Source organism: Nematolebias whitei, chromosome 7 (genome assembly GCF_014905685.2).
Source record: "Nematolebias whitei isolate Nwh7 chromosome 7, NemWhi1, whole genome shotgun sequence".
Lineage (NCBI taxonomy): Eukaryota > Metazoa > Chordata > Actinopteri > Cyprinodontiformes > Rivulidae > Nematolebias > Nematolebias whitei.
In genome coordinates this window covers 38118207-38143934 of record NC_056504.1, presented here as the reverse complement: position 1 = coordinate 38143934, position 25728 = coordinate 38118207, and the positions used below count along the sequence as shown (strand labels likewise).

Genomic DNA, 25728 nt, shown 5'->3' with positions numbered 1-25728 from the left:
TAAGTAGCCATCGTTTCATATATTCTTGCCCAACTGTAACCTGTAAATACAGCCCAGATATAATACATTACAATGAATCTGTTTTTTCCACCTCGTATTTTATAGTCTTTCTTTTAATTAGGCATATAAGCTGATGCATATTGACTTATAAATGTATACATTATTAAAACATAATTTCATGTTTATTTGGTATTTGCACACTGTTAACACACATTTACTGTGTTTAATTAATTAAAGGGGATCTCTGGGATTTATGATGAATTCTGTTATTATTTTTAAGTTTCATTAAAAAAAAAAACCCTTTCATCTCGTGACAGTGTGTGCACCAGTACAAACCACATAAAACACATTTCCATCCAGCAACAGCTCCTTCTGTTGGTCAACAAAATGGTTGCAACATCCTGCAATTATTCATTAATCCACCACTGACACTAAAGAACTTTGATTTAGATGCAGTGAAAGAAATGACAAACTTTAAGAGGACAACAATTAACTTTGCATTTGTTGAGCTGTAGGTCACAAATCAAAAACAGAGAAAGTGGAGACGAATTCACCTTAAAGCATCTGTTGAAGAGGAGCCACCAGCTTCAGGCTCCACTTAATGTGCGAGTTTGGACAACTGCCTGAACAGGTTCAGGCAGAATACACACCTCTCACTTTTGCTCTAGGCCCTCGCTACAAACAGGTTTTTCATTCTGAGCGAAGCTCTCGACGTGTCAGGCAAGCAGTAAAGAGGAGCGTGGGTGGGTGTCTCAAAAACTCACAACTGGAATCTGTTTTATTCTCTGCCAGCTGCCTGCGCACTTCAAATGGTACAATCATAAAACATGTTTTAAAATTGATCTGACAGACTGCAAAAAGCCCAATGTGCAGGAGTTAACTTAGAAATCAAGAAAATGTTCACTTGGATTATTACAATCAGCCCATAAACACAATAAAGGCAGTTTTTAAAAAATAAACTTTTAACCATGAATCATGTCAACAATATAGAAATAAAAGAAAACTGAAAATGTTCAAATCAGATGGGACAGATTACTCTAAATTATTTGTCATGAACGACACTTTTAATGATTTATTTTGACGCTTTTAAACCGTACGTTTTATATGCATGTTTTTACTGTCCCATATGAAACAAGACACTGAACTAGCATAGCATCTATAGAAACGCAGTACAATAAAGCACAACCAACAACAACATTAACATCTTTAAGGGTACTCAATGCAAAATATGAACTCAAACATAACTTTTTCCCGCCTGAACTGTATCACATGGTGGCATTTGAAAGAGCTTACTCCAGTAATTTTCTAAATATTCATTGATATGCAATTCTGAAATGCGGGTCCACACGCAATGTAAAGAAAGCACATTTATCTGCATGTTTCATTCAATAAATTTAAATACGCATCAATTCATACAGTAAAAAAAATGGCTGAATTCTCAATCCCAAATGGCTCTTCCATAGACGTTGTCATAGATATCTTCAGTCACTGTATATATATGTATATATACATATGTATATATATATATATATATATATATATATATATATATATATATATACACATACATACTCTTTATGACATTGCAACAAGTACCTAGAACTGGTTTAAACTGTTTTGATTGAGGTGCACCATAATCATTTCTATTTATTAATAACACTTTATTATCGGAAGTCCTTTGTAGTTTTGGTTCCACAAATTGTGATCTTTCCACTGAAGTGTCAGAACAGAAAACAAACCCCTCCTGCGCCATGTTGGGCAAGACTTTAGATAAGACTTCAGATAAGACTGTGAAGTCTGAATTTGTCACACGTGGAGGAAGAAACTCATATGCCAATAAAAGGCGGGAGAGCAACCAGAAGTTTTGCCGCTCACAAGGAACTGTTTGTCATCGCCACCCATCTCAGAAAGTGTGTAGGCGAGCGAGTCCAGAGCCGGGGCTGGTCGGATGTGAGTGTGAGCTTGCTGCGTTCTGGTTTCACTGTTTGTTGTTTCTGATTGTTGGATTATTCACAAGCGATTTTGCCGTCGAAGCTTGAGAGTGCGATGGCAAATGCCTGGACGGCACACATGGGGTAGTTGTAGTCCAGAGTAAAAATGTCATCTGCTATTCTTCCAAACTGCATCACAATGTAGTCCACTGGAAAATATAAAGCAAAGTAAACTGGAGCAATGTTTGGAGTGATACAAAGGCATAGACTTACCAACCTCACTGTACTTAAAGGGACAGTCCTGTCCATCTTAAAGTCATGTTGTGTCCGACAGCTACTAATACTTAATACCTTAGCTATGATATCAGTCATAGAGCATGGAAAAAAGAAAAGGAGACAAAAGTCACCATTCTGGCTAGGTTTATGATGCTATGCCAAATTGGTGCCATTTTTTTTGTATTTATGCTCAACATACATTCAACACAAACATTGTTTGGTTGAGAAAATTGCAACAAACTAAACAGAGTCATGAAAAAATGCAGAGGTTTGTTATTAGCTAATGTTGTCTTGTTTTTATGTTGTTTTTAAGAAAGAGTTGTTAAACACAAATTATTTTTAAAAAAAAAGGTTGGCCAGCCATTTGCCTGGGCTCGAAGACTTGCCCCTTTCTTAATACTCTTTTCTCCATGACTGATGTTATGTCTGATTAAATATTGATAACTATTGGACAGAACACCACCTCAAGGATCGTATGTTGTTGTGCTTTTTAATACATAGAAACTAATTCATCTTGGCTAATTCTCTATCCTTATACTTCTCAGTAAAATGCTTGACATAGTTCAACACATCCACATCTAGTTGCAAACGAGCAGGAACTCTTCCTGAAGAAGGAAATACTCACAGTCCTTGGAATGAACTATCTGGAAGTTCTTGACTGAGGCCTGCGTGACTCTGCCGTTGAAGTTCAACACATGGGAGGCCGTCTCTTCGTTCCACACGGGCGTCTTGTTGTGAAGCTCAATCAGATTTTCCGTCCTTCTATTCTGGTACTTTACCAACAAGCCATCGCAGTCCTGTGGACGATTGATGAACCATAACTCAGCGAGCATCAACAAAGAGCAATATGACTTTACCCACTTGCCTTTTGCAGCTCTCTTAATAAACAGACCACGAATCAAAGTGTGAGGAGCATAACACTGGCTCTGTGGGTTTGTTGGAAATATTTATTTTTCTTTTATGTGGTTGCATCGTTATTTTTATTTTTTTATTATCTAAAAACAGAATGATTTTTATATGTATGGAGAAAAGTTTAGAAGCATTTTTATTGATGTTCAAAGTAAAAGAAAAGCCAACTCCATCCGTACTGAAAGCAGACATGAACTGACATGAACATTTATTACATAAAGATGAGATGTAAGATTTCATTTTGTTCTATTTAAAATAAAACTGCAATCAGGGCACAAGAAAAAAATATCCATCATAACCTCCAAAATGCCATTTTCTTTCTGTATACTTTAAATCTTTGTTCTGTTGAGATGGCATATTTTCATTTTCTATACCTCAATTTCCATGAAATCCACAAATTATTTAGTTCATCCAATGGAATATTTCAAATGTTATTTCTTTTCCACACTTGTCTTTATGTCCACAGTGATATTTCACATTCATTATGGACATTTGAGGCAATAGTTTCAACCCAGACACACTTTGATACGTTTATAAAGCCTTTCTTCTGATTTAAATTACACCATCCATCCATTATCATCCACTTATTCGGAAGTCGGGTCTTGGGGGCAGCAGCTTGAACAGGGAAGCACAGACTCTTTCCACAGCCACCCCTTCCAGCTCTTCTGGGAGGACTCCAAGGCGTTCCCAGGCCAACCGAGAGACATGGTCTCTCCAGCATGTCCTGGGTCTTCCCTGGGATCTCCTTCCAGTCAGACATGCACGAAGCACCTCCCTACGGAGGCACCCAGGGAGCATTCTTACCAGATGTCTGAACCACCTCAACTGGCTCCTCTCGATGTGGAGGAGCAGCGGTTCTACTCGGAGTCTCTCCCGGATAACTGAACTTCTCACACTATCTCTAAGGGAGAGTCCAGCTACCCTGCGGAGGAAACTCATTTCAACCGCCTGTATCTGCAATCTCATTCTTTCAGTCACTACCCAGAGCTCATGACCATAGGTGAGGGTAGGAATTTAGACTGACTGGTAAACAGAGAGCTTTGCCTTACAGCTCAGCTCCCTCTTCACCACAATGGACCGGTACAGAGTCTGCAATATTGCAGATGCTGCGCCAATCCGTCTGCCAATCTCACACTCCATTCTTCCCTCACTCGTGAACAAAACCTTGAGATACTTAAACTCCTCCACTTGAAGCAGAACCTCACCCTCGACCTGAAGAGAGCAATCCACCCTTTTCCGGTTGAAGACCATGGCCTCAGATTTGGAGGTCTTGATTCTTATCCCAGCCGCTTCACATTCAGTTGTGAATCGCTCCAATGAGAGCTGAAGTTCACGGCACAATGACGCCAACAGGACCACATCATCTGCAAAGAGCAAAGGTGGGATCCTGAGGCCACCAAACCGGAATCCCCTCCTCCCCCTGGCTGCACTGAGAAATTCTGTCCATAAAAGTTATGAACAGAATCGGTGACAACAGGCAGCCCTGGCGGAGTCCAACTCCCACCCTGGAGAGGTCCAACTTACTAACAGCAATGCGAATCAAACTCTCGCACTACTTGTATAGGGACTGAACAGCTCGTAACAACGGGCCCCCAATCCCATACTCACGGAGCACCCCCCCACAGTGTACCCCGAGGAACACGGTCAAATGCCTTCTCCAAGTCTACAAAACACATGTAGACTGGAATGACACTAATGAATGACACAAATAGAATAATTTTCCAGATACTTACTTTGATAATCTGATAAGTCTAACTACAAGGTTTAACAAGTCCAAAAGTTTAAGCTCTCCTAAACCGTCAGCTGATGACAAATGACAAGTTCTAATGTCCTGATAAAATTCAGAGACTTTATAAAAAGAAATAACCACATAACATTTGCAATTAACCAAAAAATGTTCACTTTACATTGCATTTAAATAAAAGAAAACTGCATTTTTCTATTTTCATGCTGCATCTTACATTTCTAGGTCTGAGTGGAACTCTGTCATTGTCCTTGTCCATTCCTGGAATGACGACCGTCATCCTTCTAGGTCCTTTAATTCCTAAAACATTTGTCTCCTGAAGCCAAAAACAAAGAAATGTTAATATAAAACTATTATTTTACAGAGTAATGCAAATCAAAGAGTATTGTGGAAAGCACTGAAACTGCAAAATGACTTACATAAATGATGCCTGCTAACTCTTGCCGTGCGTTAGACATATCTGGAAAAGCTCTTTCTGGGTTCAGAGCATTGTCAAATACAGTAAATTTGGTCCCCATTAAATTTGACCTGGTTAATGTGAAAAAGTTACATTAAAATGGCTTCAAATACTTGTTTTAAACTAAGAAAAATACTTCAGTTTTGTTCTTTTAAGTACACATTTTTGCGTACCTTAACTTTCCGATGAAATTCTCACCCCCTCTTGATAAGTCTGTGGCATCAACGGAAATGAGGTAGTTTGAAGTTGTGCTTTTCTTTCTTTTTCTTCCAGCCAACAGGAATGTCTACAAAGAGGAAAAGTCAACATACGCTGCAATGTTGGATTACAAGAAAGTACGTTGAGCACTATAAACTATTATATGTCCTTATCAATAAATTTTGCAGTTGAAAATCAGTCCTAAAAGCAGCGCTTTTCATAAGATGTTGTTTATTCTTCACTTTAAAGAGGACATATTAGCTGCCTGATGTGTAATTATGTTTAAAACTTTAATCAAGATCCATACTGGTCTGGCTGGCAAAGGTTTTAAAGTTCATATTGAACAAGTTTATTTTCACAGCTTTCAGTCTGAGTCCAATCCCGTCTGCATTCAGGATGGTATTTAACACTATATCTGGTGTCACAAATCTTATAAATCATATTCTATTATTCATTATCAGTTATCCAGATAAACATTTTACTTTTCTTTGTTTTGTGCAAATCATTTGATACTGCAGCTCACATCCTGCTCTTTCAAAGGCTTCATGATGTTGACTTTGATTTGGAGCAGGAGGCGTTCCGCAAGGTGCCATTCTAGGTTCAATTCTGTTTTTCATCTTGAAGCTTAGTTTTCACAAAGTTTTTTTTTTTTTATACACCTGTACCTTGAGTTTTTTAATGTAATATTCATATCATTGGGCCTATTTGTTTGATAATACATGCTCTAAAACAACTTTTGGAGTGGAAATGGTACCATATGAATAATTGGATTTTTTTAAAAATTATTATTATTTTTTTTACGAGGCATCTTTTAAGATCTTTAAACTGAATTATACACAAAGGAAATTAAAACCACATTTTTCACAAAAGTAAGAGCTGTGAGCTATTATAATATGAACATATCAACTTTAGACTGACTTAAAACTCTTGTATGGATATCTCAACATTTGAATCATGGACAGGTTTACATTCAAATTAAAAAAGATGATCATGTATGGTTTATTCTGGCCAATAAAATACCTTTTAATGTATAAGTAAAGGTTTGTTGTGACAAGCTGCATGAGAAGATAATTTCTACAGCAGTTATTTATTTCCTTAGACTTTTGCTCTGCTGTATGTTACTTCAGCAATATACATTTTAATAGCTTCAGAAATTGTAATTTTAGAAACCCTACCAATATAAAAGACTTGATCAGGCTGACCTAGTAGATGTATTATTTTTTTGATGCAACAATCTGACCTTTTTCTCGTTGTCTAGATGAAGGTAATACAGGGGGTAGAGGCTCTTGTCCATCCCTCTTTGGTCCCGAGTCACTCTGCATTTGACCGTCACACCCTGCGGCGCTGGCTGCATCACAAACTTCTCCAAGTCATCAAACTCAATCTCAGGTGAGGGAGATCGCTCCTGCACAAGAAACACATATTTCACGACAGGTTAGTTTTATGCACTATGAACTACGTTGAACTGTGTCTTAAACATGACATGACTAAAGTCTGATTTATTTTGATGATTTTTGAGGGTATTTGAACTACACCTTCTTCTTTTTTCCTTTTCCCTTCTTCTTCTTGGACTTTTCTTCTTTTTCGGACTCCGATTCATCACTTTCTTCTGTCTTTCCTGGAATAAACAACAACTATCTCACATACTGATCCAACAGATTTAAAAAATGAAGTTTTTTTTTTTAGCAAACGAGCCTTTTTTCTTTGTCTTCTTGTCCTTGTTTTTGTCCTTCTCTGTTGATGCTTGAAACATGGATGCAGAACCAGCGGTGGATTTCTTCTTTGATTTGGACGATTTAGTTTCCTCTCCACTGTCATCACTGTCTGACTTGGCCGCTGCGCAATGAACCAGATTGTTAGTCAAATACTTTATAGTTGGAATAAATTTTATTTGGCCTTTTATCTGCGATAGTTTATTTTCTATAACAAATGGTCTTTTTTTTTTTTTAAGTTGAGACTTTTAAAAGTAAAATAAGATATTTCAGTAAAAAAAAAAAAAAAAAAAGTCAAATATCTACCTTTCTTTTTGCTTTTCGATTCTTTGTCTCCATTTATCACGAACATCGAAGCGGGTTCTTTCTTTTTGGCGTTTTCCTTTGACTTGGACTTTTTCTCTTTTCCATCAGAATCTTTGTCCTCTAAATGAAAAAAAAATAAAAATGATAGAAACATAATTTTTAAAAAGCTATTTGTCCTTGAAAGTGATAAACTTGAGAACAGAGTGAGCACACATGGAGGAATTCAGCCCTATCTTTCAAAGACAAATAAAAGTTCATTCCTTTAGACGGAGGACTTTGAAAAGTTGTGGATTTTGTGCAAAACATATCTAAACTCTGACCAATTAACAAACACTGAGAAAGGGACAGACGAGTAAGAGCTGAACTAATTTTTAGCATGCACTCTGTTTGACATCTGCTTTTTACGGCTTCCTCCAGCTGTTTCACCATAATTTGACAGCTTAAGAATGCGTCAGGAATTTAGGCTTAACAGGAATATGCTCATAGGTTTATCTCCAGCCACCAAATGCAGATAATGTTTTCATTTGTTTGTCTGTTAGCAAAATATCTCATGAATTACTGGACAGATTTAAATGAAACTTTCAGAAAGTAATCACTGGATGAACATTTACACCTCTTGAACATTTGGAGTCAGTTCCATTCGAGATGGCCGCCACAGCTAACCTTAATAAACATGCAAATGGCTACTACTCAGCCAATTTTTCTGATATTGCGATTAAATTTAATGTGGTAGTAGCTGAAACTCATCCCAGTACATACACTAAGCAAAATGCATTTTAAAACTTTAGCATTTGCTATTGAAGGCAACTCTGTCAGCAAAATTTCTCCTAAACCACTCGATGGATTATATTAGAAGTTGCAAAAACATGCACAGAACATATGCAGGCTGCTCAACATCAGAGTACAAAGAAGAATTCAAAACCCTCTGTCTAATCAGTGTCATGGGCCTCGTGTCCTCAGAATGTCAATTGCACCCACAAAACCTGCTCCCAAAACCTGTTTTACTATAAAGAATTAGTTTCGACATGTTCTCAAGCCCAAACATGCAAACTTTATTCATTCTTATAACTCACTAATGCTTGTCTAAAAGTGTGATTTTAACACTAATTATATTCTGAATTGAAAATGCATCAGTTGGAACTATTAATGTAAACTACTTTGATTAGGTTTCCGTCTGTCCTAAAAATCATTGCCATATAATATTTAACCACAGGGTGTCACACAGGAGACACTTTCTGAGACAAAAAAAAAAAAAAGGGCCATAAAATAACTTGGCTGGAACACCTTTTAGGAGTTTATTTTTTCTGTGGAATTATGTAACCATAATTGTGAGTTATTTAACTAACTTCATTTTACTTTATATTTCCCTATGTGTCACAGTTTTTCCCATATTTATTATAATTCCCATGTGAGACCGGTGGTTTCTCTCTGCAGAAAGAAGCAGCCAGCCCACAAAGAGCTGCAGGCCTGTAAAAACTGTGAGTGACTTTAAAGAAATGTATTGCTACACTTTTTTTTTTTTTTTTTAATGCAGACCTCTGAATTTTAACTGAAATTGGGAGCTTTAAATGAAAATGCCGTTTCTAGTAAGAATGATATGAAAATGGACTTTAAAATAAAGCCTAAAATTGCTGTGAGCACAACACTGACATAGTTTAGCTGTCAAAATGTATGTTGCCAAAAACAATTACAGAGCTACAGAAAAAAGTTTTTCATTTACTCTCCATCGCTCCTCTTTCAGATCAGCCCAGTATTGAACAAAACTGCACCAGTGAAGTTGATAACTGAGTTGTTTTTTACAACTTTAAAACTGATAACTGCTGCTGATCAAAGAAACACCATGAGAGCAAAGTTGTAAACTAACAAAGAATAAAAACTAAATCTAAGGTCTTTATTGACTTGAAATGTTATCTCGGACATCTAGGTGTTGTAACTCATTTTATATCCATGATTATTCTACTAGGTCTTCTGAAAGTTAATTAAATTGCAGTTTCTATGCATTTATAATTCCACACAAAAAGGCTGACTTCTGAATGGTTGGACAAATCAAACACAACCTTAACCTTTCCCTAAAACAGAAAACTTTATACGTGCCGTACACTGAAAGGATAAAATTCACAATTAGTGAAAACCAGTGCAACAAAGAGCTCAACCCAGAGGGAAAAAGGCGTGTATCCCATAGAAAAAACATTTCACCCTCTAGTTGAGCTGTCTCACCAATACAAGCAGTCAGCTTTTGCACATTTTGCTCCTTATTAGTCTTTCCAGGGTTGTTGGCAGCAGGATGCTTCACTCTCCTTTCTTTACCGGAGGAGCAGAGAGCCATAAACACAAGTTAGAACATGTTTTGTGAAATGACTCGTGGCTGATCGATGAAGATGTTCTATTCTCAATATTTGAAATAAATTACAGCAGGACATCAAGTCTGAAGTGATTTGTTGGTTTTGTTTAAAGTCACTTCACGCGACGTAAAAAGATGCATGCAAATTATAAGCCGTAAGAAAATTAGTTATCAAATTGAAATAAATGACATTAGTGCTGAAAGTTCAGGATTTGTTTAGTTTAGACCAACAAAAGATATACTTAAAATCAAATGAAGGTTGTCAGGTCATCTGGATGGTTTCTTTTTTTTTTTGTTGAGACGTTTCATCCTTCATCCAAAGGACTTCATCAGTCCAAGGAGCCACAACAAACTCAGTCCCATAAGCAACACACTCACATCGTGGACATACCAGTTTGTTGGTGATAAGATGGTTTCTGGGGCCTGCCCTCTCCCCCGTCGACTCCCCATGAGGCAGACATAGCCAAAGTGGTTCAAAACATCAAAGTTCATCTTATCACCAGCAAACTGGTTGGTCCACTATGTGAGTGTGCTGCTTGTGGGTCTGAGTATATTTGTGGCTCCTCGGACTGATGAAGTCCTTTGGATGAAGGACGAAACGTCTCAACAAAAAAAAAGAAACCATCCAGATGACCTGACTGAACTTTGTTGGATTACCACAAACAGTTTAGGGTTTTATTTATTTTTGGGAGATGTTACTTTTGAATTCATTTTTTACAGCAAATATTTAGAGGAGCTGATTAAAAACATACCGGTTACTAAATTTATAACTCTAATGGGACAAATGTGGACAGAGCCAACCATGGGAAGTCTGAGCTAAACGGTTGGATTATCAGTTGGACTCAGCAGACTGGGTTCAATTTTAACCCCCTAAAAAACTAATTTGTTAAACCAGAGTTACTAAAACCTGTAAAGGAAAAAAACGGGTAAAGAAAATGGATGGATGGAACTGGCACATAAATTGTGAGCCAGCGTGTTTCTCAAGCTGCCAGCTCCACGTTCCTACTCTCTTTATATTACACAATAAAACAGTCTAATCCTCCTACCTACAGTACCTGGTCATATAACCTTTTTTTAAAGAACTCGTTAACTGCCTCAAGCGACAAAGTGTTGAGTCGCCTCGTAGCAACAAAGTTCTGGGTTCCTTCCAAAACTCTTAAAACAGACATGATTCATGGAGGATCCTAACTGGTAGTAAGTGTGAGTGAGTGTCCTAAACAGGCTTTGAGTTATAATGAGCAGATTGTAAAACACATGTTTGTGCTGACGTAAATAAAATAATGATGAGGAAGGAAACGGGCTGATTGTAAAACTCTACTATCATCAAATCTGTACATCATATTTGAACATAATGGATTGAATTGATGTAAAAATTGCTTTGAACGTTTCATTCTTCTTTATAATCCCAAACACTACAGAAAGCAAACTGCAAACTTTGTTTTTAGTCCTTATGGTGGTCCTGATCAAACAAGCTTCTGACAGTCATGGTGTCTGTCTGTCATTAAAGCAAGTTTGGTCAAGTTTCAATTGTTTGATGTTATTGTTAAATGACAATAGGGACATTTATTGTCATGAGAGAGATGGTAATGTAGCATAACAGTTATGAAACCGACTGATTTGCTGTTGAAAAGCCACCATAGATTTACAGCAGTTTGTGCTGAGCAGTTTATTATGGCTTCATTTATTAGTCGTACCTTTAGATTTGGATTTTTTTTCTTTGGCAGCACTTGCGGATGGAGAGCTGTCCTTGGTTGTTGTCTTTTTCTTTGTTTTTTTCATAGGAGTATCCTCATCAACGTCATCATCGTCATTCTCTGTGTCTGAACCTGGAGTGAACATAAATAAAGGAAACATGTTTTTGACACTTTAAATTAAAAATGTCAAATTCATAACATTTGCGATGCTCAAACTCCTTAATTCCAACATTATTGCTGATGTTTAATAATCACCAAATATTAATATTAATAAAATAATCTTAAGTCAGCTGAAAATATTTGACCTCATACAGAACGTCTGATGCAAGTTAAGATTGATAGCAGGGCCAATTTATCTACCCTTTAGGGGGGGTTAGCCCCCAGGGCTGACAATAGTTCTTGCCTTGAACAATGCAATGGCCATTGGTGTCAAAACATTTGTAATGTGGGGGAAGAGACACTGGTGTGTGTGTGTGTGTGTGTGTGTGGGGGGGGGGGGGGGGGGTCTCCCCCAGAAAATGCTGACTAAAGTAGATGCCATTTCTTGCATTCTGGTGTATTTTAACAGGTTGTTAAACATCTGCGTTTACCTACATAAGTAAACACCTGATTCAATAGCTATTTTAGAGAGCAACAAGAAGTACCCTGACCAACAGCTCTCCTTGTGTGAATAGAGCACACTCCGCTTCTCCCACACATCCTAACCACTACCCCCGAGCCCCAGCTCCTGCAGGTAAGGGGTGTTTCACTTCAGGACAAACTGAGATCGCCGATTGATCAGTTGCTGACAAGCCTGCTGGACTGATCGACAGGTTGCATCCGACTCGTGAAAAAAAAGTCATAGATTTTACTGGGCCATTTAAGAGTGTCATAATTTATTCCATATTTATTCAATATTTTTGGTGAATCTAGGTTTGATAACTGCGTTTACTTTCAAAATTGTAATAGTGGTTTCTTAATTTTTCAAGGGTGCTGAGTTAAAATTTAGGGGTGCTTGAGCACCCACAAAAAGAGGCTAAAATTGCCACTGATCGATAGAGCAACCGTCAAAATGTTTACAAAAGCTACCATAAGTTTTTATTCTTTTTGACAGCAATCAACTCTACAACTGTAAACTCTGAGAAACACAAATTTTGTTCGCTGATTCAGTGTGTAAACGTCCATCAGGTCACTTCAAGATCTATGTCAAGAAATCCCGAATTTTGTTATTGCACATTTAGATATTACCTTTTGACCAAAACATTAGTTCCTGCAGAGGGTATGAAAATAAGCAACACAACCTTTAATCAATCTTCTAAACTATAGTATACTCATTTTTATTAAGATTATTTTCCATATTTTTAGAGGGAGCTTCTGTTTCACCAGTTATATGAAAATTCGAGAACCACGTTGTGAAACTCACCTTTCTTCTTTTTTGGAGCACTTTTGGCTTTCTTTTTTGTCTCTTTCTCTTTTTCTTTTCCTGGTTCGTCTTTGTCTTTTTCTGGTTTCTTTTTCTTGACCTTTTTTCCGTCTATAAAGTTTAAATTAAACATCAGAATTACAACCATCATTTTACAGCCGTGGCAGAGACGAATGGATTGTTTTCCACATGGCATTAAACTGAAAAATAAAATCCCTCACTTTGAGTAGTGGAACCATCTTCCTCAGCTGCTTCTTCCTGCTTCTTGCTTTTTGTTTTCTTGGGTTTTGCTTCGGTTCCGTTCAGCTTGGTTTCTGTTGCCCCGTTGGCCTGCTCTTTCTTCTTTTTAGGCTTCTATGGAATTTCTTTGATAATACAACCAAGAATATGTAACCTTATGCATGCAAAATCAGACATAAGAGAAGAGTAAATGTTTTGAAAGATTTACTAAAACACATATTATAGACTCACCAGAACAAAGTCAAATAGGAAGTGAAGCAAGGGTTAAAAAAAAGAACAAAGAAGGATGTAAAGTTATGTCATTAGTAGTTTTTCTGCTTATTATTCTTATTAATAACAATTCAGTTTTAGATGAATTTATTTTCTAATAACATTCAAACAGGAATAATATGCAGAGCTTGGTACAATCTGATCAAACAAATACTGAATGCTTTCTTAATATGTTTATAAAACTGTTTTATAACACTCACATTAAACAAACAAAAAATTAACTAGCAATTTTTTTTTTAATACAGTAATTTTTATGGGCGTCTTGCTTGACTTGCACCAAATATCAAAAAAGAAACAAAAAATAAAGTAATTAACATTTTATTAGTTTTATATTGAAGATATTCAAAGTAAACAAAGTATGCACATTTTTTTCTCATATTGGTGACATGACTATATGTATATAATATATTTATCCAGCCAAGTTCTTTGTTTATATTGCGTAAATACCCACATTTCAGAATTGCATTACAAGTCATCCTGAAAACTACCAGAATAAACCTTTTTTAAACTGCACCGTTTGATTCAAAATAACCTTTTTATGTTTAATTTCCTAGTTTGCAATGATTGCCTTTAAGATGCAAACTCACATTTTAACTGATTCCTGGAGACAATATTATGAGAATAAAAGCTTTTAGATCTAACACCAAAGTACGGAATAAAAACAGCTGAATACGGAAAAACTTTTCAAGTTGCTGAAGTAAAAGTTCTACTACACCGTGATAATACTACTATGTTTGGGGCGGTATAGTGGCACTTCTTGTCCTAACGAAATAGCTTCATGACAATCTCACTTGTTTGTTGTTTTATGATTTACAAACTAAACTTCTGTTTGGATGTAGACGTGAGCTTTAAAGTCAAATCCAACGAGAGCTGTAAAGACATGACCTCAAGACCGACTGAAGATATGTAAAAGATTGCCTGTGTGATGATTTCAGCATAAGAAATGATTCACTGCTGTGCTTTTCCTGACCGTTTTCCACTGAGTTCACGTTAAAACATTTGCTCTGAATGACTTGAACAACACGTTACAGTCCACATAAGGTCAGGGGGATTGTGGCCGGCGGAAACAGCGGAGCTAATCCTATTAGATGTAGGTCCCACAGCCACAAAGACAGTTTGTGCTCACAGAAAATCCCAAACTCAGAGTACTACAAAATGTAATGTAATGCAACAATTATAATTTATTCAGTTCTAACTGTCAAATAATTTTACACTTTACCAACATGGTCAAGTTTTTATTTTTGTTAGCAATGCCCTTATACTGGGAGGATGAGCTTTACTTGTTTTAAGTGTTGCTTAATTTTTAATATATATATTTTTTATGTACAATTGTAAGCTATACTTCCAGCAAAGATTAATAAAGGCCAAGGTTAAGTATTATTATTGTTCATAAAACATCGTCCATGGCTATACTGGTGATCTGTACCTCATTTATTAATGAATTTAATAGTTTTCACAAACCAGAATTGAATTGTCACAAAGCTATCTTTCTAAATATATTTATTTTTGTCAAATCTAAACAAAGCAGAGACTACCAAAAAAAACCATGTTCTGCAAATGTACTAAATGCCACATTGGTAATTTAAGTCATTCCTTTATGCCTAACCACAAAACAACGATTTAATTCTACAAATATCTGGACGATCCTTTACCTTCTCTGCAGACATGACTGGTCCTTCGAATTGAGCCGCTTCCTTTCAAAGGTTGAAAACAAAATAAAAACCCGTTTTTTTCAACAGATAGTAGAAGGACGAACCAGCCTGTAGTGACTATGTCTCCATCAGCAGAAAGTTGTTAATAGGATTTATGTGTAAAGCCATCTGCTCTGCAGAAACACGTCAACAGGAGAAACCAACACGGCCTTGGGAGGAAGAAGAAGTCTTAGCTGTCACAGAAAAAAAAACTTTCAAGATGCCATTCTTGTTACTTTTGTTTCCCGGACACATTGGCTGCTTCAGCATATCATTCATTTATTTATTTATTTTCATGCTTTTTATTTGACAAGGTTCGTAAACTCATTTATTAATATTTCATAGAGGAAAATCTGAATGCCAGAACATTAATAATCATTAAATATTCTAATAAACGGCCTGTTAGGGTGTACAAAGTGTCCGTCTTGTGACACAGACTACTGCAGCTGCTTCTAGGATTTTTCGAGCTTTCACTGGTTTCACTCCTCTGGCTTGGACTGGTGAAAGAGGGTGTGGTGAAGCACTTCAGCTCATTCAGAAAACCACAAATCATTATTAATGGAAGACATGAAAACCATAATCTTACTGACATTCAATTATTCTGGGCTGCTAGATGGCAACACTGACAGATGGAAATCAGACCAATAAGTCACATCTTTCTCACAGTGGGATTGTAGAGCATCATTCAGACATGTTAAATCAGTATTTCTGTGCCAAATATGAAAATAATAATTCGCTTTTTGTTGCTGTTTTATGTTCTTTTACTATTTACTGTGTTTTGCATGATTGAAGCTCCATAACCTTGAAGGCCAGAGGGAGGTGGTAGAAAGGTGGAGCGGTGTTACATGATTTAAAGAGGATTTTCAACAAAGCAAGAAGTTCCCCCCAACCCCAGCCCCCTCATCCACCCCAACCCAGCCAGGAGACTCTGACCCTTCAGGTGGGATTACTGTAATGAGCTGCTCACCATCTGTGTGGAGTTGATTAGCGTAAAAGCAAGAATATTATATAGAAAATAGTTTTTTTGATTAAATTTGTGTAGGGAAATGTTTGATTAACAATTCACTAAGCAGTACACTGATGACCTGTCGCTGAGGAGTTGAATAGTGAATGTTTGTACAGATGAGTGTTTTTTCTGGACTGGAATTAAACAGGGAATGCAAGTAAACCTTAATGGTTTTGGTCCAAGATTTTCAAGGTGTTACAATGTGGAGAAGAACAGACAGAGCTTTTTTTTTACTTTTTATTTTTTGTCTGAGGAATGACGGATCCTGGCGAGAGGAAAGATCAAATTCATCCACCCCCAGGTGCAAGGGCGGAGCCAAGGGGTGGCCAATGGGGACTTTGGCCACCATAGATTAATGTTCGGCCACCTCAATAATTTGAGAAAACTATCATTTTAAGCAATAGAAAAACTAAAAACAAAGTTTCTTGAAATAATAGGGGTAGCATACAGTAGACCCTCGCTACGTCGCAGTTCGACTCTTGTGGACTCGCTCTTTCACGGTTTCTCAAAGTAAGATTGGACATGACGCACAACTGGCTGATTGATGGATGAGCCACACAAACGACATGGATTGTTTATTTAAAATAAATTATTTTAAATGCTTTAGTACCTGCTAAATCATCAGGTGCAGGGAGAAACTCCCTCCTGCAACGTGTCATGATCTCTCCTCCCTGCCACCGGTGGCTCTCTGCCATGCACACACTTCTTCTCCAGATGAAGATGCTTGGTGAAGGGTTAACCCTTTGCTGTCCAACTGCACCGATTGACTTTTACTTTTGTCCTCCAATTTAAAATTCAAAGTATGTCACATCGTAAAATCGTCATAGTCACAAAATATTAAAGTGTTAAAAGTATATATGTATATATTTATTTATATGGTGGTAGCTATTTTGTATTTTGATGTGGCAACCCAGTTTTTAATAGGAACCTTCCTTATGCCTTAGTGTAGCCCCACACCAGAGGTTAGTTGGCCCGCTACTCATTTTTTGTTATCCAGATCACAAAGTTTACATATATGTGGCGGTGACTATCTTAGATTTTGATTCCTCAAAACTAATCTTTGAAAGGAAAGTTTCTTATATCTAGATATAGCCACACGTCAAAAATGGAAGTTGGTAGTACCTCACTTATTTTTCAAGTTATAATCATAACATTCACAAATCGGCAGACGGCTGTATGGACAAAGGGAGGATATTTCCAATAGTCCCTTTTCACTCCATGTCAAATAAAAAAAATATATATTAACATAAAAAAAGATGTAAAACAACAAGAAAACAACAACAACAAAAAAAACTATGTGATTTCCTCTGATGACCACCAGATGCTGCTGCACTACAAGATACATACACACAGACACTTGCAGAAGAATAGTGGAGCAGCTGCGAGGCACCAGAGGACACATGGACATGCAGATGCACGAATGACAAACTCAACAACAGCTATGTTAAAAGTTGTACATCACATATTTGTTATAAAAATGAGTTTGTACATCACCAGGTTTAATCTGCTGCAGTCTGGGAGCTCACAGAGGTCAGTGATCCCAGCTGCAGTGAGCGACGACACACGAGGAGGAATAAAGGTGGAAATCTAACGTATTCTGTAGTTTTTTTTATGTCCAGACTCTTTGGTGGTCTGCGTTGCTGTTCTCATCACACAGTCCAGTTTGCTGACTGTGAAAAAAGTCCAGACTAATGGCTCTGCTGGCAAATGTTTGACAGTAGCACGGCAGTTGGCAGGCGGCCTAAGGAAGGCCAGTGACCTCAAGAGAGCAGCAGTGAAGTCGATATGATCTTAAAGAAACAGAGGCAACAGTGTGTGCCACAGCTTACGACCAGTCTCCAATGCATTTTCAAGTCATTTGTGTTTTATTACTCGGAGCAGGATGATGACCAATGCTGAAGGGACGAGAAGCAGCGGGGCGCAGTTTACCGGCGAGGCTGTAAATCTAGTTCTCGCTGTACCAACAACTGTGGCAACAAGGCCGACAGAAATGAGGCGCCTTCATCAAAGTTATGATGAGGTGGGGACCGCTCGGTGCACTGTTGCAAAGCCAAGACAAATATTGATCAACACTTAAATGTAGAACCCCCCCCAACAGCAGTTATTTGTGTCTGAGAGGGGGTGTAGTCGCTTTTAACTCACCCATACTCGAGGTGCTCAAATTAGGAAAGGGGGAAAAAACGTGTGTGAAACGCAACACAAGCTGAAGCTTCATGAAAGCTTGACACATCTACAACTGAAGACAGACGATCCAGGAAAGGGTAGTGCGTCTTGCACTTCTTTTCTGTTATGCAGAGATAAAAATAATATATATTTATGAGGAGCAACTCTAATTATCTAGATACAAATAAAGCAGAAATGATCCTGCAGGCAGACAGTAAAGGTCCTGGGAGTGGTCACCGCCTCCAGCGACAGAGACGGCAAAAAAAAGCCAGACTCCCCTTCTGAAACTTGTCTTTTTTTAAATTCTGAAACGGTGCCAATAGAGGCTGTCCTAAATCCTTTCAGCTGAAGGCTTTTACAAGCTCGGTGTTCGTGAACAGGAAGCGAAAGCTTTGCAAAAAGATCTTGTCGCTTCTCTCTTTGTGTCGCCTCGTCGTCGAGCTGCACGAGACGCCTGCTTCAGTTCAACAATAAAATCATAGCTGCAAGTTTTCAAGAAATAAGACCGTGAAGAGATTTAAAGCACATAAAAAATAAAAAAAAAAGGGACAAAGAGTCGTGACGTCACGTATAGAGAGCTGTCTTGGACAGTGCCTGATGAGAGGGATAAACGTGTGTGACTTTTCAGGACACAAATATTGAATTAATGTGATTATTTTTGTCCCTATATTGTTGTAATATACGTGAATCACCTTGTTGGATTTACCACTTTTATCAAATCGCTCTGTCTTATTTTGGATTTGGAGCTCCAAGACACAAGGTGTTATTTGAAGGTGTTTTGTGGCGAACATTCAGCATCAACACGTTTCCTGTTGTGCTGACAGCAAACACCAGATTTCATTCACAGCTACAATCAAATTAAGGAATTCCAGGGGCGATCGTTGTCTTTTCTGCAAATGTGAACAAAAACACAGGCAGGTGCAGAACGACTACAGGCATCCAGAGTGACTTGTGAAAATGTGAACTGAGAGGCATGCACTACCTGGGACTGGTGCCAACTGCTGACAAAAGGTTTCACTGCATGCCTCCGAGAGAAGCCTTTAACTCGTTTACTTTGAAATGCTTCAGGAAAATCTGTCGCTGAGTCGTTTGTCCAGCTATTCTGTCGTTCCTTTCCGTGTTCTTATGGTACGTAAGTATTCATTTCTGATTTCTTTACTTAAGATTTGTAGTCTTTTCCTCTCTGCAGCTGCAGCCGTCTGAGATTTCTTCTTTTTGATACGTTATTTGTCTTTCAAAGTTTCTTTGCTCTGAGTGAAAGTACAACTCGGTCCGTTGTTGCTGTAATCGTCGGGAATTCAGTGAGTGCGTACAAGCAAAAGTCTGAGACTTCATGGTTTTTCTTTCCTGCCTCTTGGCAGCTGGGCAAAAGTGGGCAGGGAGAGAGAGGGGCATGGCCCAAAATCTGATCTGGAGCCCCAGTCCCTGCTCAAGTGAGGCTGCTTTCTGCTCAGACTGTCCCTCGTCTCCCAAGACAAAAGAGAGGGATAAGGAAAAGCTTCTTTTCTCCTCCTTTTTAACTTGTTTTTTCATTTTCTCAATCAATGCCACATTGTGCCTACACAAGCCTCATAGTGACGAGTCAGGTATTTATAAGTTTGTTTCTGCTTCAGTTTTGGTCTTTCATGTTCTGTTTTATGTATTGAATAGTCCTTATTTAGCTTTTTTGTGTGTGAATTGTTTCCTTCCACTCACGTGCTTTCATCTCCTTTATGTGTTTTAATTTGTAGGACAAATGAAAAATGTGCTTAAATGGATAATGTTGCTCTGACTAGTGTTTCTTACCATAACTTTTATACAGCGCACAGTATTTGTACTGAGAACTTTGCTTACATTCATCTAATCTGTATTATAAAAGATAAACGCTAAAGATTAACTGCAGTTAAAATATATATATATATATTTTTTTCTGCTTATTTTCTTAAGAATATAGCATTTTTTTCAAAAACAACACATGCACGCAATTTCCATTTCTAACTAACACTTATTGGTGCACAAACTCATCTCCATGTTCTGTTGCGGCCGCCGTTTGCTGTCTAATTAGCGCTGAAGCAAAACCATTTTATTTCTGAAATGTGCGGGGGTTTTTTTGTTTTGTTTTTTACTTCACGCCGATGATTTGTGCCGTTTCTGACCTGGGATCGAGTGCTGTCGTTTGATAGAACTGTGCAGAAACCAGCACAAACCAGATCTCTCTGAACAAACACACGACAGGGCTTGTGTTCTTAGAAGGCAGGATCTCAGGTTCAGATCAAATCTCTTCCGTTCGTTCCTTTTTAAAACTGTCAACCAAGCAAAATATTATTAATCTAAATATGTTTAATTCACAAGAAAACAAATCTTGATACTTTTTTTTTTTTTACTTTATGCATTACTTTTTACATACTACTTGTGCACTTTTGTGTTTTTGCATAACAATATCGTCAGACACTGAGTATCTGATTGAACGTGTAATATTAGCAAAGCGTTGTGTACTGAGCAGAGGAAAAGGTTAAAGGTCAGCATGGATTAAAAAAATGAACTTACTTCCTCCTCCCTTGGAGTTCTCCCCAGATGAACTCGCCGCGCCGCCTGATGACATGTTGTTTGGAACTGTTTGTTTTCCTCTCCTCCACAGGCAGGATGGAGTCACCAGGATTAAAGTCTCTTTTGGCTTTCATCAGGTCCAACTGCACCCATTTAATCAGCTCTTCCTGTTGGCACAACTGTTTTCAGGAGCTCTAAACAGCATATGATCAAACTCTTTGGAGTGCAGCCATTTTATCCAAACTACCAATTTGAAGCACGAAGGACAAACTGTGAGAGATCTCTTTAGACAGTCTAAGTGATGTCTTAACATCTGTCTCAATCGTTGTGGCAGTTGTTCCAAGAAAGGATTGATGAACATTTGACAGTAGTTTACAAAACAAACTGTCGGACCCGGCCCTGTGATAATCACTCACTACACTGATTGAACTCAGCAGCAAACCATTAGAAACTTGACTTTGCCTTTTTACTCATTATACACTCATTTGAAAATGTTATAGAAAAATCAAGTACAGTGGTGAGAACGGTAGAAGATAAATAAGTATACTTATAGCTCGAACAAATAAAATATGAACCACTAATAATACTCTTTTAGCCAAATCACTGGTTAAAAATGGTAAAATCACACCCACACTGAGTACATATAAATACTACATAGTATCGTAATTATTTTAAAGTACAAATTAGCATCAGGCTTAGCAGTGATGTAAAATATTATTTTAATTAAACCTTTAACAATGCTTTATCTCTTTTAGCAAAACTAAATCATAATAATAAAATAGCTTGCAATGCTCTTTGTTGTTTTAATTAGAACATTAAAATTAAACTATTAATATTATAATATTCAACAATTTTATCTGTAGAATTGTGCTTTAGGTTTAAAACCTCATCTTTTTTTTAAGTGTCTCAGATGCTCTGATAAATGTGCATCTGACACACAATTTTGATTTTCTCAATTGTATTGTGTTGTATTTTTTTTTTTGTATCATCTGCTGCCTAAAATAATACTTTAGGACTTGAAAAGGAAGTATAGTAAGTCAATCACTAAATTAAGTCATAAAACAAGGGATTGCAGTTAGTGGAGAACAGAAAATGGATATAAAATACTTAAAATAAACTGTAAAGCATGCTAAATGAAGCCTGTTAGCATACAATACAATACATTCAGAAGCTTGACCATAAAAGGAAAAAGTGAAGTCAGAAAGAAATGAAGCAAAGCATAAAGTTAAAAAAAAAAACAGTTTTTTTTTTTCATCTAATTAATTGTTTAAGTTTGCAGTCCATAATACAGTATACTGGTACTGACCACACGTTTATAATAAAAATGTAGAAACTGATCAAAACTGATTGTGGAGTTTTTCACTTGATGAGCACAGAATTGTTTATTTACTGCACTAAAATGCTCAATCTTCTTGTGTTGAGGTTTTCAGCAACACAGAAAATGAATTCACTGCAACATGAACACTACTGGACATGGGTACAGAGCAGACTGGATCATGTATACACTTTTTTAAATGTAAAAATACATAATGATGGTTCTTATTGTGTCACACACCAGTACACTGACTGTTCATCAGATTGACTAAAATAGATCATTTTTAGAGACCAAAAGCAGACACATGCAGAACATATGGAGAACATCTGCGTGTGTATAAAGGGACCTTTGTCTACATTTGTGAACACGTACAGCACAAACATAGCACTGAGCATCTGGCAGCGACACCATAACTTATTGTGAGGCATCGGCCTCTCTTCCTGACATGGCATCGTCTTGTTTTCTGGGCTGCCAACCATCTCCTCCCCTTTCAGCAAGGACGTCTGCTGCGCTGCATCCACAACATCATTCACTTTCTGTCACCGAGCTTCAGCTTGGCAGCCACACAAAGCTGACGTCTTTCTTCTTTCTTTTTTTTTTTTGACACCATGAACTGTAGAAAGCTCCAAAAAACAAATTAGAATTGAGTCTTTAACCACCATTCTGCAGATAATCCTTAGTTTGGCCAAATTTTAACTGGTTGAGTTTTGCAATATTTAAACGCCCACTGATTTACGGAAATGTTAAACTTATGGATATGTTAGGAATTTAGTTAGCTGGGAAATAGCTAGCATTTAGCTACTTGTAAATTAAGCAAGTATATACACAGAGCTAGTATTTGATACTTTTAACCAGAATTTTGCTGCTTTTAGCTACCATTTAGCTAAATGTAGTTTTCATCTCAGTTGCATGACATCACTTATGTCTGAAAGATTTCAAGTTGATTCTGAAATCTAGTTGTAGTGCACCACTTTCTTGGTGCAAATAGTGATGGATTCCTCCGTTCACTCACTGTGTAACAAGCCAGTCAGAAAATTCTGACATAATTTATCTTCTAATTATTCCAACATCTCGGTTAAGGCCTCTCACTGGCTGATGCACTTTCATTCTGCCCCACCGAGCATGCCCTGCCACCACAACCGCACAGGCTGCCAAAACATTTCAATCACTGCCGGCATTAATTGGGCCAACGAGGGATTCAAACTGTTAACGAACGCCACCGCGGCTCTTTTCAGCTAACGTCGTTCACATGATAATTTATGCAAAGCGTCTCGGCTTTTGCACGACTTGAGGATGGTGTCTCCCATAAGAGTGTCTGGACTCAGTCACCTCAGTCGGAGCATGGCCCCGTCCAGACTTGGACAGCTCTCCGGCCTGTTCCAGCCTAAAAGCTGGCACAGTAAACAGACTTCTTTTCAACGGCCTTGAAGTGGCTTTCACTGAGCGAAAAGGGCAACTTCCAGATGTCAACCCTTTAGTTCCCCTATTAAAGCAGCTCAAGAAAATAAAAGGCATGATTAGAGTGGGCTGAAGCAGCTCTTTTCATTCACTCTTAAAATTCTCTTTATCGTGCTGTAATTTATTGGAAAAGAGAGATATAAAGCTTATAGACAGGGGGCTGCAGGGAGGGGGGTTTCTTGTGTTCGTTATGGTTACCAAACAACTCCATAGCATAATACAAACAAACTTTTTATAAATTGTCTCCATTAATGTATGCATCATTTTCTGTCTGTAGAGAAACCTCCCTCAGTTTAATTACCGCTTTGACCTGAGACGTTGTTTTTTTCAATTGTAAAGCAATTTATTAAAAATATGTGTTTTTTTTTCTTTTTCATGAATGAAAGTAATTTGGGATAATTTGACTCGAGAGAGCAAAAGTTTAAAATTGAAGCCACAACGGACGAGCGCTCCCTGCAGGCTGGTTGCAGTTCTTATTGTTCTGCTGCTGTTTGTTCGAATATGCATACAAATAGAATACGTTCAGGTGAATTTTTTTATTTGAGACTCTGTAAAAAGTGTCATGCTGTGCTGTGACTGACGGAGGAAGAGTGTGCAGATGGAGCTGGAACAAGACGGGCTCAATATCTGCCTGCTGCTCTAGTTTTTAATCTCGGCTGTGTGATGGATCAAATGCAGAGAACAAATTTAGTCATTGTATCATACTTACATTGATGACAACAACAAGCACTTTACTTTACTTTACTTTACTTTACTTTACTCACATATAGGGTGAAGACTCTGGCTCTAAAATTATGACGTGACAGAATCCCCATAATCCAGACATTTTGACTTTTAATCTGGACAGTGGGAGTTCATAAAATTAAGAATGATTATTTTTATGCTGCTTGAGATGCAGAAACTGACACATTCTGGTGACAAAGATTATCTAAACTTGATAAACTTGGCTCCTCAACTCTGGAATAACATTTAAGAACATCATTAGTCTTTAGATACTTTCCTCTCTTTATTTTTTAAATAACTTTTGAAGGAACTTGTAATTATTTTGCTGAGATCTTAACCACGAATGTCATTAATATGATCCAATCCAGCTTTATTCCTTAAAAGGTTTATATTTTAAGTCTTATTCTATTTGCATTTGTATGTAAAGTTGTTTTTATTCATGTTTGTGCACACTTTTATTAGTTTGTTGTTGATTTGTATTTATGACACCATCTTGACCAGAACACTGTCAAAGGGACCTTCTTAGGTTAAACAAACAAAAATAAATAAAAGCAGGTAAATTAATAGAAATAGTTTTCTTTAATCTTTATATGCTGAGGGCCACTAGCCAAATACAGTAATTCAATTAAGAATAAAAGACTCATTATTAGGCTTGCTGTTTGAATTTAATTTTTATTTCATTTAATTGTTTTTTGGTTTGTTTGCATTCTTTCTTTTTGCCTGTGTAACTTTTAATGACAAAAACTCAAGTTTATTTACATAAAGTTGCTTGAAAGATAAACTACTTGAAATCACTCAATGAAAGCCTTTAAAATTATTTTAGTATTTATATTTAGATATTGTAGGTTGCATTTCAATAATGTTTTTTTTTTTTTTTTTTGTATTTCACAGCTCAGCTGAAACGTTCCCGCTCCAGCCTATATAAACTTTCTGTCCTTAAGGGTGAGGTAGTAGATTGACTAGTTGTGGGGCTCATAGCCTCCTTTTGAGATAACTAAACAATCTACTGTCTTTCCTGCGGAAACAGGATGAACTTCTGCGACAATGAAGCCTTCAGGCAGAAGGAAAGCTTCATGGATTACGAGACACCATTAGACAATAAAGATGTTCTGAAAGGGGGACGTTGGGCCTTGCAAGGTGAGGTAGTATGTTGTATAGTTTGTGGGATGGAGCCAGTCCTGCTTAGGTGATAACTATACAGTCTATTACCTTCCTTGAGAGGTACAATGAGTGGCCCAAGAAATGAAGCAACCTCTCTGCCGCCATCATGTGGCCAAATCCTGTTACTACAGTAGAGTTCATTCAAACTGCTGTGAACATTTACGTTTGTGGAATATATATATATATATATATATATATATATATA

The 25728-nt window shown here is 37.3% G+C and overlaps 1 protein-coding gene across 1 annotated transcript; it reads right to left on the bottom strand.

Annotated features, from left to right (window-relative positions):
- Nucleotides 1-1090: 1090 nt before the first annotated feature.
- On the bottom strand, nucleotides 1091-15283 carry LOC119411890 (tubby-related protein 1). The gene is made up of 13 exons (XM_037678840.1): nucleotides 15133-15283; nucleotides 13192-13324; nucleotides 12971-13081; nucleotides 11569-11700; nucleotides 7534-7653; nucleotides 7211-7351; nucleotides 7051-7133; nucleotides 6756-6920; nucleotides 5491-5603; nucleotides 5280-5388; nucleotides 5078-5176; nucleotides 2833-3004; nucleotides 1091-2140 (listed from the first exon to the last, which is right to left on the bottom strand). Exons 1-13 carry the CDS (start codon nucleotides 15145-15147, stop codon nucleotides 2007-2009), a joined length of 1527 nt encoding a protein of 508 aa, XP_037534768.1. The 5' UTR covers nucleotides 15148-15283; the 3' UTR covers nucleotides 1091-2006.
- Between the last annotated feature and the right edge of the window lie 10445 nt (nucleotides 15284-25728).

Excerpts from the sequence above, each read along its gene's own strand:
- LOC119411890 (XM_037678840.1), bottom strand. Across the intron at positions 5,177-5,279 it reads AGTTAGCAGGCATCATTTAT|GAGACAAATGTTTTAGGAAT; the intron begins GTAAGTCATTTT and ends TTTTGGCTTCAG. Across the intron at positions 2,141-2,832 it reads GATAGTTCATTCCAAGGACT|TGGACTACATTGTGATGCAG; the intron begins GTGAGTATTTCC and ends TATATTTTCCAG.